A 14,672-nucleotide genomic window follows, 5' to 3' on the forward strand; every position below is an offset into this window, starting at 1 on the left:
TTTCAGGCTGCCTCAAAGCCCTTCTGCGAATGAGTGGAGGTACAAATCACTGCTTGACACAGACCTGTCAATATTCAGAGCCAGTGGGCACCACAAAGCAGGACTCCCAGAAGGAGGACGGCTCTGGTCGAAACCAAGGGTGCTGCCTCCACATTACTCCCCGCTCCCCATGGGCTCGCATTTTGTCTCTGCCCTTTTGGGGCCTCCTGGGTCCTCCACCAGGACGGCCCAGCCCTGAGATCTAAAAGGGCAATTTTCCTGCCTGCTTCATGTGGGAGCCAGAGGGGGCAGAGAAGGGTGAGAGGGAGCAGAAGGAGACTCACAGCCGCTAGGACTGGTCTCTTCTAGCCCACCTTTGTGTTTCTCCTCTCAGGGGAGAGCCACGCCTGGAAGGTCTCAGCACACACCTGGCCATTGGCTGAAGCTGGGCAGGGGGCACCGGCGTCTTCCCAACTGCTTACCGAATGCCTCCATTGCACCTGTCCTAGAAAATGGAACCCCTACCTGCTTCCCCACTCCACTCCCTTCCCCCTCCCTCCCACTGCGGCTCCACAGGCCAACACCTTAGAGCCTCTGCTTATTTCAAGTGAGTAAGTAAGACGTGATCATGCTGGAGAGACCGTCTCCAGGGAAGGTGGGCTGGTGGTAGGTAGTGCTCTGCCTGGGCGGGCACCAGTCAGCTTCTTTATAGCCCACGCTGTCCAAGTGCACTTCGGAAGCCCCTGAGCCCCCGAGGGGAGCCGCCGGGCCGGCTCCTGTCTGGAGGGTCCACAGTACCTGCACGTTGCGGTTGAGGCTGAGGGCTGGCATGAAGACCCCATCCACATGGCTGAAGGCTGTGGGGCCCTGCTGCTGCCCGTTGATGAAGAAGGTCAGAGTGTGCTTATTCAAGTCCAGGAGCACGCCGACAGTGGCCCCCTTGCACACACCGCCTTCCGTCCTGGGAAGAGAAGCCCCAGGAAGCTCCATCACCACACCCACCTCGGGATGTAGGTGATGGCTCAGAAGTCACTTAAAGGATGTTAGGACTATCCTCACCAGCACACAGCCCCTATGGCCATGCAGGGAGCCATTCTTCTGGGCTGTAAGACTTTTCCTGAAGTGCACTCACCAGTTAAGGGCCACACAGGAAGGCCTTACCCCTCACGTATGCTTCCTTACCCTGGGGGAACCAGCTTATTCCATCCCTTTATCTTCACAGTCCCTGAGACCTGGACGCCCAGGGAGTTAGGGTTTTGATGAGTGGGTCCCACTTGCAAACCTGGAGCGGCGAGCGTGGGGAGGGAAGGCTCCTTTACCTGCCAAGGAAAGGAACTAACTTGGGCCCTCGACAGGTTTAACCAGTGAGGATGCTGAGATCCAGCAAGAGGCAGACAGCCAAGCCTTCAGGAGATTTCAAAGGTCCACGGGGCTTCAGCTCATCTCGGAAACATCCCGGGGACTCTTGAAGGGCCGTGCATGGCAGGGGCAGATGCTGAACTTGAAATCAAGTCCCCTATCTGATTCGCCATCCCATGGTGCCAACAGTGGAGTCTTGGGGCTAAACTGTGAAGCTCTTGGTAGATGTCCCTGATCCCACTTTCGGCCGTGCTGAGAGTTCACATCCGCCCTGCGAGAAGCCTCAGTGAGCGGCACTGTGCTGCGGGGCCCTGGCCGGCCGCTCCATCAGACTGCCTTCCCTTAGCTGAGGGCTGAGGTCTCCGCCTCCTCTCTGGCTGCTCCACTCTGACAAAACCATTTTTACCCTTTTCCCGATGGGGCAGGAGCTGAGTAGCTGCAGGCTGATGGCGGGGCAGAGCAAGGTCATAAGGAAGGTCGTGAGGAAAACTCGGGGCGCTGACCGGAAAAGCGCTTCCGGGGGTTTCCCCGGGGGTGTGTTCGGACCGAGGCCAGGATCCTGGAAGTGGGGAAACGGAACTCGAGCCGGGCCCCTCGTGCTATTCAGACACTGATCGCCGGGTGGCGGTAGAGACCGGTCCGCTGCGCTCAGATGTGATTCCCAACCAAGCGCTGCCTGCGCCCTGGGTCCGCGCGGGGCTCCCCTCGGCAGCCCCCTACCCAGGCCCCCAACCACCCCCCACCCCAATCAGAAGGGAGGCGGGACCCTGAGCTAAGTCCTGACAGCGCCGCGAGGTAGCCCTGTGCCTTGGGACACTTGTTTATCCTAAGCACTTCATATCATCTGTAAAAGGACTTTGGTAGTCGAGCCGGACTGAAGGAGATCATGTAAGTCAGGGGCTTCAGACAGTGCCAGGCCCAAACGAAGCTCAATAAGGCTCCGTGTTATTCCTCCCATGGGCAGCGTACTGGGCACCATTCGGTTTAAGCAAGTAGAAAGGGAGCTAGCTGGTGGGTCTGGAACTGGCCCCTCTGTGGTTTGTGAACAGGGACAGGGTGGGTCCAGTGCCTGGGCAATGGCACCTAATCCCCTGTAGAGACCTGGTCACAGCCGTGAGGGCACCGGCCGTGTGGGGACTCAGGCCCCGGCTGACAGCACGTAGGGGAAAGTGGAGCGGGACTGGGAAGGGAAGGACAGCCGAGGGGCCTGGCAGAAGCTGCTCCTGGGGCCCGCCGAGTGTCCTGTAAAGCCACGTGCCCTGGGCCTGCTTTAGTCTGTGCAGCGGGCTCTGCAGGTGAACGCTCACTTCTCTGGGACCCTGGTCACCCAAGTAGCCGCAACTACCTCCCGCACACTCCTGACACCCGAGCTCCGGAACAGCCGCGGGTCGCGGTGCACACAGGGCCCCCGGTCCCAGACACCCCACGACGGCGCACCTGTTGGTGTGGGAGTTGCAGTGCATGAACCAGCTGCGGTTGTTGTCCACGTACATGGCCCAGGCCTTGTCGTCCTTGCCCAGCATCATGTCCTTGACCACGCTGGCCCTGGCCACCCCGAAGGCGGGGTCTGGGTGGTTGTCGTAACGATCCACGTGCAGCTCCCAGTAGTGCACGCCCTTGGAGAAAGCCGCCGTGCCCAGCACCACCCGGTCGTCATAGCTGCTGCAGGTGGCCGTCTGGTTGTCATTGGATAAAATGATGTCCCGGTGCCCAGAGTTGGGGTCAAAGGTGAACCAGGCCACTGGAAAGGAAGGAAGCAGAGTCAGGGATGGAATTCGTTAGCAGTCTCTAACCTGGGCTGGGAGAAAGACTCATGTGCATCTATCAGAAAGTTGGTATCCAGCATCGAATGTTCTTGCCTGTATGATTCACACGCAGGCGCACACACACACTCTCTCCAATTTGTGTTCATCCAAGTTCTCGATCCATGAACCCAACCTCGCCAAGGAACATGGACATTTGGGCCTCAGAGCCCCAAATCTAAATGCATTTTATGGAGTCTTGGTCTCTGACCCCCTTCCCTTATGCCCCATACACTGTGGTGAGTTAAAGAGGAAGTAGCTATCATGGCCCCACTTGGTGGGCAGGGGTTTGACACACAGAGAGGTGAAGCGATGTAACCAAAGTCACCAAGTTCCATCCTCCAGTTTCGCAGCCCATGGAGTGGTCCCCTCTGTTCTCCAATCCCTCAGGTTGTGGGAAGTGAGGTGCTTACTCTAAAATTATGACTACAATGTATGGGGCAAGAACTGCTGCTCTCCAGGGCCAGGGGGGGTGGGTGGCTGAGGGCAGAGAGCTGGTGGACTCTTCGTGGTTTGTAAAATGAGCCTGCAGGTTGCACCATTTTCAGAAAACTAGCTCCAGTTGTGCCCTTGACAAGAGCATCTGCTCCTGCCCTCTGTCGCCTCTGTCCTAGGGAGACTAACCAGGCGTGGGACATTTTCCTCGGGGCAGCCAGAGGATGTGCTGGGATACACGACGACAATAAACAGGATCGGCATCAGCCCGGATGGTGCAGTCGAGGCCGGGGCAGGCCTGGGTTAGCAGGACAGATGCATTTTGGAACCCGTTCTTTATTTACATCATTTCTCCCTGCTAAGGACTCGGATGACCAAAATCCCACGAATGCTGGTGTGCCCTTGCTGTCAGAAACCTGAAAGGTTGCAGCTAGGTGTGTAAACCATCAGGTCTGGACTTTCACACTTCTATTCGAGGGATGATTTCTCACTGCGAGGAAGGTCACACCCAGGGACCAGTGGCCTTTTCTCCAGGACACTCCTACCCCTTCACAGCCCTTGGGTCTCCCTGAGCCTCTCAGATGCTCGTTTCCCTTCCAAGTCCAACAAATGGGGTGCAGAATTGGCTCTTTTTTGGTGGCTTGTGGGGAGGGAGGTGCAGGCAAGGGGCCGCGGTGGGCAGGGCAGGGACAGGGCAGGGAGGAGACGTATACACTTCACTGCTGTGCATTCCCTCTATCCCTCCACTCCTCTGTCCTACGCAGCTGAGTATTCCCGCCCATCCTCCCTCAGAAGCTCGTCCACAGTGTCTGAATCTGGTCCTCCCCCGAGCCCCGAGTGCTCACCGTCAGACGTCTGCAGGACGACTGTTTTACTGTAAGGCCCCACGCCAGAGGAATTGAAAGCCTTGACCCTGGCATTGTAGGTGCTGTTGAAATGCAGGCCGTCGATGGTGCACAAGGTCTCTTTGCCAACATACACTTCCTAAAAGACAGCCAAGGGTGCTCAGGAGGCGCCTCTGTTAGTGGGGAAATGTCTCTCAGCAACATGTTGGCATTCAGAGTGTCCCAATAGGGCTCTTGAGCCGGGGGGATTTGGATGAGTGGCCGCAGGGCCACAGACTACGTCTAAGTCAGCCACAAAGTCTGGCCACTGGCTGGCCAGCCCCTCTGCCTGTGAGGATGGGAGGTGTGACAGGGTCCTGGGGAGGGGGTCTGCAGCCAGCTAGCATGCCTCCTGAGAACGTCCTGCCTCCACTGAGGCCAGCTGATCAGACAGGACTCCCCAAGACGGTGGAGGTACAGAAACCCCCACTTCCTTCTTGGTTGGAGCAAGAGAAGATTGTTGGGTTTTAGTGGGGATTTATGCTAGGAAACATGAGCTAAGCATCTAACTAAACAAAATCACCACTATTTTTAAAAGAAGGGTCAGCACACATGATGAGAGCACAGGTGGGTTCAAGTTGATTTGGATTGAGAGGGGCATTCCACCCCTCCCCATCTTCTGCCACCCCTGATGTTGGCATCTTCTACTCCTTGGCCCCTTCCCCCCATAACTGCTTTGCTCACAGCCTCTTGGGGGGGTGATACATTTCTGCATGGGACCCTAAAGATCCTTTAGTAGGGATTTACTTTGTTTCCCATTCACTTCAAACTTACCTTTGTCCTCTTAGCTTCCCCCAATGCAGAGCCTGGCTCTCCTCCTATGCCACTGTTTCGTCTTTGTCTAAAACATCTTTCCTCTCTGGTTGTTTAGGGGGTTGGCTTTTCATTTGTTATTCCAAGTTATTAATAATAATAGCTGTGCGCCAGGCATCGTATAAGGCATTTTAATCCTCACACGATCCTCGAAAGTTGTTACTGTTTTTTGTATTTTATATAGGAGGAGACTCGGAGAAGTTAGGGAACCTGCCCCGGATCAGAGTGAACCAATTTGGAAGCCGGGGTTCAAATCCAGGCCTTCCTGCATTCAAAGCCAACATTCTTCCCACTGTAACATGTGGCTTGTCATAAATTCTAGCCCTTGTATCTAGCTTTCATTAGTGGTCATGTCTCAAAGGGGAGAGGCCATCTGTATTTGAGTTCTGTGGCTGCTTCCTCAAACATCCTAAAACAGTCTTCTCTTCCATTTCAGAAATAGGGGTTCTCTTTCTGGTTTCTGGTCCAGGAGTTCTTTCTGGTCTTAGCTCCTTTGCATAGCCTGAACGACTGAGGTTTGGAACCCAGCGAGTGATCTGCCATTCCTTGCTGACCTGATCCCAACTCCTCTATTCCCTCAATTGCCCATATTCACATGGGACCCAGTAATTCCCAGGGAAATGTTGCAGTTCTTTCCCCAAGTCTTACGTTTTTGTAGGAGACCTTTCAAACAAAAAAAGGAAACAACATATGCATAAATCCCTTTGGGAGAAACAAAGGGAATATTGGTCTTGGGCAAGATTCGTTAGATGGCGCAGCTCCCCAGGAGAAGGAATGTCACACTTGTCGTGGTGGCTGTGGTTTGTTCCAGTGTGTCCTACTCTCCTCGGGAAGGGAAAGGAGGAACTCTCAGAAGACCCAGAGTTGTGCTCCTTGGTGTTCCTGCCCACAAAGCAATTTGACCTTTGCTGTGTGAGATCTCAAGGTGGATTTCTATTAGGGGGTCTGGGTTGGGGTAGGGGAGCTGTCTGGGTTGGGGTCTCTACCAGATGGGGGAATCGAAGACCATTTCTGGCTCATTAGGAGACTTCATTGTCCCCATGATATTTTCTCACTGGAAACAGGAGTGTAGAAGGTCACTCCAACCCAACCACCATTTACCAAGTTGTCTGTCTCCACATGAGAGCACCTGGCCAGGTAGAACAATCAGTGACTCAGGCAGGGCAGGGAGTGACAGAGCGTTGCGGGAGTGGGGGCCTGCGTGAGCGGGGATATCTGGGAGGGTGTGGAAGAATAGCTAGGACCACACTAGTGGGGTGAACTGGGAAGTCGATCCACACAGGTGATACCTTCTCTGAGCTCGTCCTCGGCCTCAGAACTGTGTCAGTCTTCACAGGAAAGCTGTCCTAAATTTTCTCTGTGGCTGCCACGTCTGCCTGCCGGAGCTGCCCAGACCTAGCCCTTGGTCGAGCAGCTCCATCTCCCAAGGGTCCAGACCCACCAGCCCTCTGTGTTTGGGCCAATGCCCTCTGGGGGGAGCATCAGGGCTGAGGGCAGCCCCACGGGCTAGTCCAGAGGCCTTGGCGTTAAGACCCCCCCAAAGCAAGTAGTAGGGCCTCACCCGGAACTGGCCCCCGTCGCCGTCATCCAGCTCCAGGATGTAGCCGTCCACGGGGCTGTGGGTAAAGGGCGGCATCCTCCATGCCAGCGTGACACTGTTGTTGTGGGTACAACACTTCTCCAGCTGCAGCAGGGGGCCAGGTGGCACTGTGACAGGAACCGCTGGTTCAGTGCCTGAACCACTTGCCGGGCACAGGACACCTGTGTGGACTCTCCTCCCCCACGGCTGCAGCCCCCAGCCCCCAGAAGGAACGGTGGCCACCCTGAGGTCACGCCCAGCCTCTTGCAGGCGCATGTCAGCCCCAGGAGTCTCAGCCTTGAGGTGAGTGGGGGTGGGGGTGAGGGCAAGCACAGGTGACTGGTGACCATGCACTTCCAGCGTGTCCTGGAATCTGGGGTTGGGGTTGGGGGTGGGGGGTGGGAGAGGCATGGCAGATGCTTCCACGTCTCTGCATCTGGAGCTCTAAGGAAGAGCTGTCCTCTTCCTCACCTGCCCACTGAGAATCTCTAGTTTTGAGTCTCAGACCCCTGAGGGGCCCACGAGGGATTCTGACAGAGCCTGGGTCCACGTGCCTCCAGGCCATGTGCAGGCCTGCGTGGACCCTCTCTGCGGGGCCAGCAAGCGGCTTACACCGTGGCTTGGGAAGGTGCTGTTGGGTAGAGGGCATGCAGAATTCAAAGACACATTTAAACCTTTGGCTGGAAGCCCAGGGAACCAGATCCGGGAAGGAGAGGCAATCTTAGAGTATCCAACAGCCAACCCATGGAATTAGGGATGTGAATAAAATGGCCCACACTGACAGTTGTTGAAGGGAAAATCACAACAACAGACTTCTAAACAGTACAGATTTCAGTCTGGGTCCGGTTATTAGGGCTGTCTTCCCAGTTGCACCTGAAGGTTTAGCTGGGTGCAGCCCTGTCTTGTTCACAGACTTGGTCTCAGGGCTGGCTGAGTGGAGCTGACTCCCCGGGCCTCAGTTTACGAGCATGTAGGGGTCCCCTCTCCATCCTAGGCTCTGCTGTTGCCTCTCCCACTTCCTCTGTGAATTCACCACCCAACCCCACACAGAGCAGCATCGGGAGCGGCTCCAAGCCTCCTCCTTTCACACCCCCCCTTTCCAGAGCCACCCTTTCTTCTGCTGCACCTCCCCACCGTCTGCGGGGCTCCCCTGCCCCCCAGTACCACGTGTCCTTCACACCTAAGGCAGGCAGCATTTCCCACCTCGCCTGAGATGCAAACCGAGTGTGGGAGTGAGCACGCAGATGTGCAAGACGCTTGTTTTGTCTTTAGTGTAAAACTGGCCACATGTTTTGCAGGTAAGGATTTCCTGCCCTCATAGATTCTGTAGGTATGGCACTCTGTCTTTTGAGATTTTGGTTTTAAAAAGCCAAACAGCTTTATCACCTCTCTGGAATGTACCCTTGATGCCTCTGGAGAGGAAGCCTTTCGGATAGGACTCTGGTTTTGGTTATCACTTGCTAATTTTGTAACCTGGTGCAAGTCGTGCAACTTTACTTGACCCTTAGCCTGTGTCTCCCATGGCTCTCCCCCACCTCCTAGCACCGTCCATCTTGTTCATTCTGCTCTCACCTCTGACTTTTTTGCTCTTCTTGGAACCCAGAAAATGGATTCCTGCCTCAGGGCCTTTGCGTTTGCCACCCCTCTGCCACCTGGAATATTCTTCTCCTATATTGCATCTCTCTTCTCTTCCTCACCCCAAAATACCCCCCTTTCCCAAAAAGCCTCCACTGGACATTATATGATACATTTGTATACTGTCTGTTTCCTTTTCTAGAATATCAGCTCCATCTTGTGAGGGAGTGTGTTGACCTCCCGGGTTCAAAGCTGTGTCCTGCACCTAGAAGAGTGCCTGGCACATGGGACACTCACTAAGTGTCAGAATAAATAACTAATCCTCTTTTACAAATGGGAAAACTCGGGCTCAGACTGGGGTGCTACCCTCCCTAGGCCACCCAGCTAGTGGGTGGCTGAGCTGGGACTTGAACCCGGGTCTGTGACTTTGGCATCCTTCCCCTCCCACTCTGCCTCACTCTGCCTGTCACCAGTCTTCCAATGACACTGAGCTGCCCCCTCCGAGTGGTTGCCTCTTCTGAAAGAAGCAAGACTGAACTGGCCGACCACGGCTCACCCCTACATTTCATCTGGATGAAGTCCAGCTGGTGGATGGCCTGCAGCAGCGGCTCACTGTCCAAGGTCAGGTCAAACTCCGCAGATACTTTTGGCTCCAGGGCGCCCTTGACCCACTGCTCCTGAGATACCTGGACACGCTTGATCAGGGCGTCCGAGATCTTAAAGGCGAGCACAGAGTTTAGGGTTTTGATTTGCAAAGGAAAAAATCATGAAGCAAGTGGTGGGGAAGGAGGAGGGGCTTGGTGTCTGTGGCTGGGCGAGGGGGAGGGGCTGTGCTAGCCACGTGCTCTCCAGCCAGGCAGAGAATATATGATCCCTGGCAGCACGACACTGCACAAATGAAGATGCACTGTATCGTTTGAATCATATTTTAAAAGAGCAGTCATTGAAATGTAAAGAAGAATTTGCTGTTTAAACATACCCGGCCAAACCATTTTGCGAAGCAAATGATACTTAAATACTGCTTTTGCTAGATCTAGTGCTTTGCAAAGTGAAACATACTAGTGGTTTGTCCCAGGGTCTGAAGGAAGCGCTTCTTATATCCTCAGAATTTTGAAGGTCGCTCTCCACTGTGTGTTCCCTCCAAATTGCTCTGCCCCCAACTCCCCAGCACCCACCCAGCTCTGCTCTCCTCTGCTGGAAAGTCCTGCTCATTCTGACACTTGCATGTGTCTCCAAGGAGCCGTGATCCCGTGTACCCTTCTTGGGGTCTGGTCAAGGGGATTCATCATTTTCCCCGTAGACGGAGGACTGAGCCACCCTCTGAATCACTGTCGTGTTCTTGAGAGATGCTCGTGGCCCTGACTCAGCCTGGCTGTTGGAGGGAGGCCCCAGCAAAGCTACACGGGCTCTGCGGGCAGCGGCCATCTGTCTGTGCCTGCAGGACTCTGCAGAGTGAGCTTAGGGGCCGTGTGGATTCTGCTAACTCACTACCTCCACAAGTCTTTCCAGCTTGTCTGGCAAAGACTGTCCTTTCCCATTTGTGGGGAAAATGTTGAGTTGGGGTCTCTGGAAGTCCAAGCATAAACACATGACATTTTGGCCCTAGAAATTATGACATTTGACTCCCTCTTTTAACATGGACACAGAACCTGGGTCACAGCTAGTGAGACTCAGAGCCAAGATGAGAACCTAGGTCTTCTGGAATATCTGAGCAAAGGAATATCTACTTAATTCACTGGAAGGGACTGTCTTAAAACTTCGGCTAGTTTGGAAAGCAGTGGCGGACTTGGAGGTGGGAAACCAAGCCTGTCTGTCCTCCGAGCACAGGCTCACCTGTAGGAACCCAGAAGGGTCATTCTCTTTGATCACCTCCAGGCAGTACTCCATCAGCCCCGTCGACTGGCGCAGCTTCAGTGTGCAGTGATTGATCTGGTCCCAAACCATCTGTGATGAAAAGAACCCTCAGTAACCATTTCATCAGAGGACGAGCAGCCAGGCTGTAGTGGGAGTTGGAGAATTCGCACAGAGAAAGCCCTGGGAGAGGCGACCACCTTGCACCCTTCCCTCTGGCTGCTCTGCTCCAGAGCTCCATGTGCCCTCTCTCCTGGGGAATAAAGGGACCCAGTTCCCAACAAGTGGGCCCAATGCCCAACAGAACGAATTCTGTTCCTGAACTCTGGATAGCAGAGAAAGTGCTCAGTCTGAAACTTTCCATGGGACCAGTGACCAGCTTCTTGTCTTACTTCTCACCTGCTGGCAGTCATGGATACCTCTATGAGTGCTGCTTCACTTGAAAACCATGGACCATCCCCAACACTCATTCCTTCTTTTCTTGAAAGTATTATTTCCTAATTCATTTGGAAAATATCAATAAAGTAGGTTGAACCCCCAAGACAATGAAGCAGTCCTCCGTCGATGCAGTGTTTGTGGCGCCTGCCCGGACCAGGAGCCCAGTGTCCTATGAGGGGAGACCCTCCCCTTCCTGTGGTGGACATGGTTGTATTATTATTGCTGATTACTGAGGGCGTGAGATCTTAGAGAGGGCCTGAAGAAGGGGACAGAGCTGGTGACCTGAGCAGAGCATGGCCTCGCCACCGTCACTGGTCACTTCTGCTCTGCAAGGTGAGAGGCTGAGTCCCTCAGGCAGGAAACAGGATCTCAGAGAAGATGGGAGAGAGTACTTCTAACCGGAGTAGGAGTCAGGGCATCTGACGGCAGCTCTGCTGGGAGAGCGTGGCTTTGGGGAAAGTCCTGTGAGTGTGAGCACGTGCAGAGGGAGCTTGCTCACCCCTTCTTCGCCTTATTCATTCCTTCCCTCATTCATTCATTCATCCATGCTGTCACTCACCTAATATTGACCCGGTGTCTACAGTGTGCTCCACCCCACATGGGGTGCGGAGGCTGTGTTAGGGACCAGGGTGTCATCGCCCAGGTACCTACCTTCAGCTTGTGCTCCCTCTCTTTGGTGACCTTGGTGAGCAGCTTGGCTTTCTGCCTAGTTAAAGCGTCAACTAGCGCATCACACTGAGCGACGAGGCAGGCTTCGTAGTCCAGTCCGTTTTCCTGGGGAAGGCAGAGAGCTTTAGGGAGAAGAAATGCTGAAATCTGGCCAGTGCTAGACACAGGGAAGGATTCCAGAGAAGCTCTCCACAGAGCAGAGTCATCTGTAGCATTATTACACTGGAAACAATGTGAATATGAACAGGGGAGGGCTGCCATGAACCTTGGCGCATCTGCAGGGTGGGATAGACTGCAGTCATTCAAACCCTGTTCATGGAGAGTTTTTAATGTCATGGAAAATGCTCATGAAAGACTGGGAAGGGGAAAAAAGGGGGGCGTGTTTACAAGTTGTGTACAGGATAATCCCACGTTGTGTGTGCATGCACACGCGTGTCTCAATCGTGGAGGAACATGTCAACATGGGGAAGCAGTCGCATAAGGTGGGGAGATATCGGTGAACTTTTTCTTGGTTCTGTTTTTTGTTCTCTACTTTCCAAAATTTCTACAGTATATGCTTTCGTGTTTTGTAATCAGAAGACAGGAAAGCAAATACAGGGCTCTTGCTGTAGGATCTGTCTCCGTCTTTTTTTTTTTTTTTAAGATTTTATTTATTTATTCGACAGAGATAGAGACAGCCAGCGAGAGAGGGAACACAAGCAGGGGGAGTGGGAGAGGAAGAAGCAGGCTCATAGCAGAGGAGCCTGATGTGGGGCTCGATCCCATAACGCCGGGATCACGCCCTGAGCCAAAGGCAGACGCTTAACCGCTGTGCCACCCAGGCACCCCAGATCTGTCTCCGTCTTAAAAAAGAATCCTTTGAGGTCTCTGAGATCAGCGTGGATTCCAGCCCCGTGTCGTGGCCTGCACTGAAGCTATCGGGCCTGGCACCCCAGAACATGACTGTGCCTTGCTGATCTGCGTGGGATCCATACGTGGCACAGCACAGGCGCTCAGTAAACACGGGGATTTAGGAAATGACACATTGATATTTTGATGCACTGATTCCCTGCGTCCGAGGCTACGCAGTAGGACAATTAAACCTTCTTTGTTCATCGCCGACAAAATGCTCGCCACGGAATGGTCCCTTCCCTCTTGCCACTGCTCGTCTGCTTGCCTCACTAAGTGCCCTCCTGGGCTGGCACTCTGCTCACCTGAATCTGCTGCAGAATGTTCTTCAGCTGCACCAGAAACTCCTTTGCTTCTTTCGCCTTGTCGGAAACCCCATTTAAGGCCTGGGACAGTTGGGCCTATAAAGAGATCACGTGTTGAAAGGGAAAATTAGGTGTGAATAGCACACAGTTTGCACTTCACCAGAAAGGCTTGCGTGTAGGTGAAGGGCTAGGGCAGATCCTGCGTGCCCATGTTCCTCATGTATGAGAGACCGCTAATGCCTCCTGGGCCCTGAACGATTGCTTGCTCCTTCCGCAATGATTGGCAAGTGTTGATTGACTTACACTCTCCTGTCTGGACCCCAAAGCCAGATTGAGGTAAGGAGCGTTCAGCTAATTGGTTGAGGCTGACAAGTCTGCTCCCGATGTTTGCAGAGCCCAGGACCGGAAGGCAAATAGAGCCCTCTTCTCCCATGGTAGTTCTGTCTCTCATCAGTAGGACCCTCAGTCACTTACGTACGGACGTCCCAGGTCCCAGCCACCCCATCCCAACCTTGTTCTGTCGCCTTTTGGCCTGGGGTGGGGGAGGACAGGGAAGAGGCCTGCGGGCCCTAGAAATGGGCTGGAGCCATCTGGACTGGGAACCCTAAGGCATCGTCTAGAAGTGGGATATGGGCTCTGTGGCAGTCCCCTTATAATATTAGTCTCACCTTGCAGAGAGGGGTGTGGACAGGGGAGGTCCAGAGGGGACATCAATGGCTGGGACCTAGAGGTGGAGCTGCCGGCCTGGATGGAAGCATCAGGCTACTCTTTAACAAAATGCACACACACACACACACACACACGCAATCGGAATTGTCTCCAAACCTAGCTACCGCAGAGACTGATGATCTTGACTATTAAGCATGTTAACCAGGAGTCTCATTTTTCTAATTAAAAAGCTGAAGATGGGGCCAGAAAGGCCGGGGTCATATCCTTGCTTTCTTGAGATCTTTGCTAAAATATCACCTGGTCAGTGAGGCCTTTCCTCATGACCCCATAAAATAGCCCTCTTCCCTCGCCCTGCTTTGTTCTCTATAACGTTCATCACCCCTCGACATAACTTTGTTTACTGGCTGTCTCTCCTTGCTCGAATGTAAGCCCCCTAGACCAGGAATTTGCCTGGTTCATTCACATCTAGAAGAAGCCCCTGGCACATGGCAGCATTGCCTAAATATTTGTGGAATGAATGAATCAATAAGTGGGATTCTTTACACCATACCAAGGACCCTCAAAGTGTGGTTCCTGGGCCAAGAGCATCAGGTGCACCTGTCACCTGGTACTTTTGTTTGAAATGCAACTTCTCTGGCCCCATCCCTGGGGCCAGAAACTGGAAGGGAAGGGCCAGAGCCTGTCTTTTATGAAGCCCTCTAAGGGGATCTAATGTAGTTTGAGGTCCACTGAACTGTACAAACACAGCCTGGTTGAGCATCTCTGAGGACTGTGGTCAGTGAAGCCATGGAGTGGAAGAGATGACTCAGGGAGACATGCAGAAAGAGAAGCAGGGAGCCTCAGACCTAGGGTGCACCAACACTCAAGGTGAGGTCAAGGTGAGGTTTGGGCTCTGTCCTGCTCAAAGAAGCTTCTCCTTTCTCCACTGCCTTCTCCATCCTGACCCCTGCCCCTGCCCCAGGTGGTTTAGGCCACCCCCCCATGGCTCACCCAGGGTATGCCACTTTCTTTCTTTCTTTTAATTTAAATTTGAGGTAGTGAACAGACAGTGCACTACTGGTTTCTGGAGTAAAATTCAGTAATTCATCACTTACATACAACACCCAGTGCTCATCACAACATGCGCCTTCTCTAACCCCCATCCCCAGGTGTGTCACTTTCTACTAGCAAGTATTGATGGATGAAGATGGGCCAAAGGAACTTACCGGGATCACAGAATAGTTCCATTCTGGGCTGTCCAATTCAGCAGCCACCAGCCCTGCGTGGTACTGAGCATTGGAAGGCCGCTAATGTAACCGAGGAGCCCCATTGCACATTTTATTTTGTTTAAGCTTCAACCCCCACAGGTGGCCAGTGGCTACTGTTCTGGACAGCATAGTTCTCTGCACCTGGCCCGGGGGGGTGTAGGTCCTCGGATAACTCAGCC

At 53.8% G+C, this 14,672-nt stretch overlaps 1 protein-coding gene across 2 annotated transcripts in view; it reads right to left on the reverse strand.

Annotated features, from left to right (window-relative positions):
* TRIM67 (tripartite motif containing 67) overlaps positions 1-14,672 on the reverse strand; it is a 47,363-nt gene that overhangs the window by 6,331 nt on the left and 26,360 nt on the right. The window contains exons 2-9 of one of the 2 annotated variants that reach the window (XM_019797350.2): positions 12,578-12,673; positions 11,367-11,489; positions 10,260-10,370; positions 8,983-9,142; positions 6,834-6,979; positions 4,421-4,559; positions 2,776-3,079; positions 778-940 (exon numbers count right to left, since the gene is read on the reverse strand). In XM_019797350.2, the coding sequence (XP_019652909.2) occupies positions 778-940; positions 2,776-3,079; positions 4,421-4,559; positions 6,834-6,979; positions 8,983-9,142; positions 10,260-10,370; positions 11,367-11,489; positions 12,578-12,673 (1,242 nt within the window). The remainder of the gene's footprint in view (positions 1-777; positions 941-2,775; positions 3,080-4,420; positions 4,560-6,833; positions 6,980-8,982; positions 9,143-10,259; positions 10,371-11,366; positions 11,490-12,577; positions 12,674-14,672) is intronic. The other variant, XM_019797349.2, reaches the window with a different exon arrangement.

The sequence above is a fragment of the Ailuropoda melanoleuca genome, chromosome 6 (genome assembly GCF_002007445.2).
Source record: "Ailuropoda melanoleuca isolate Jingjing chromosome 6, ASM200744v2, whole genome shotgun sequence".
Classification (NCBI taxonomy): domain Eukaryota; kingdom Metazoa; phylum Chordata; class Mammalia; order Carnivora; family Ursidae; genus Ailuropoda; species Ailuropoda melanoleuca.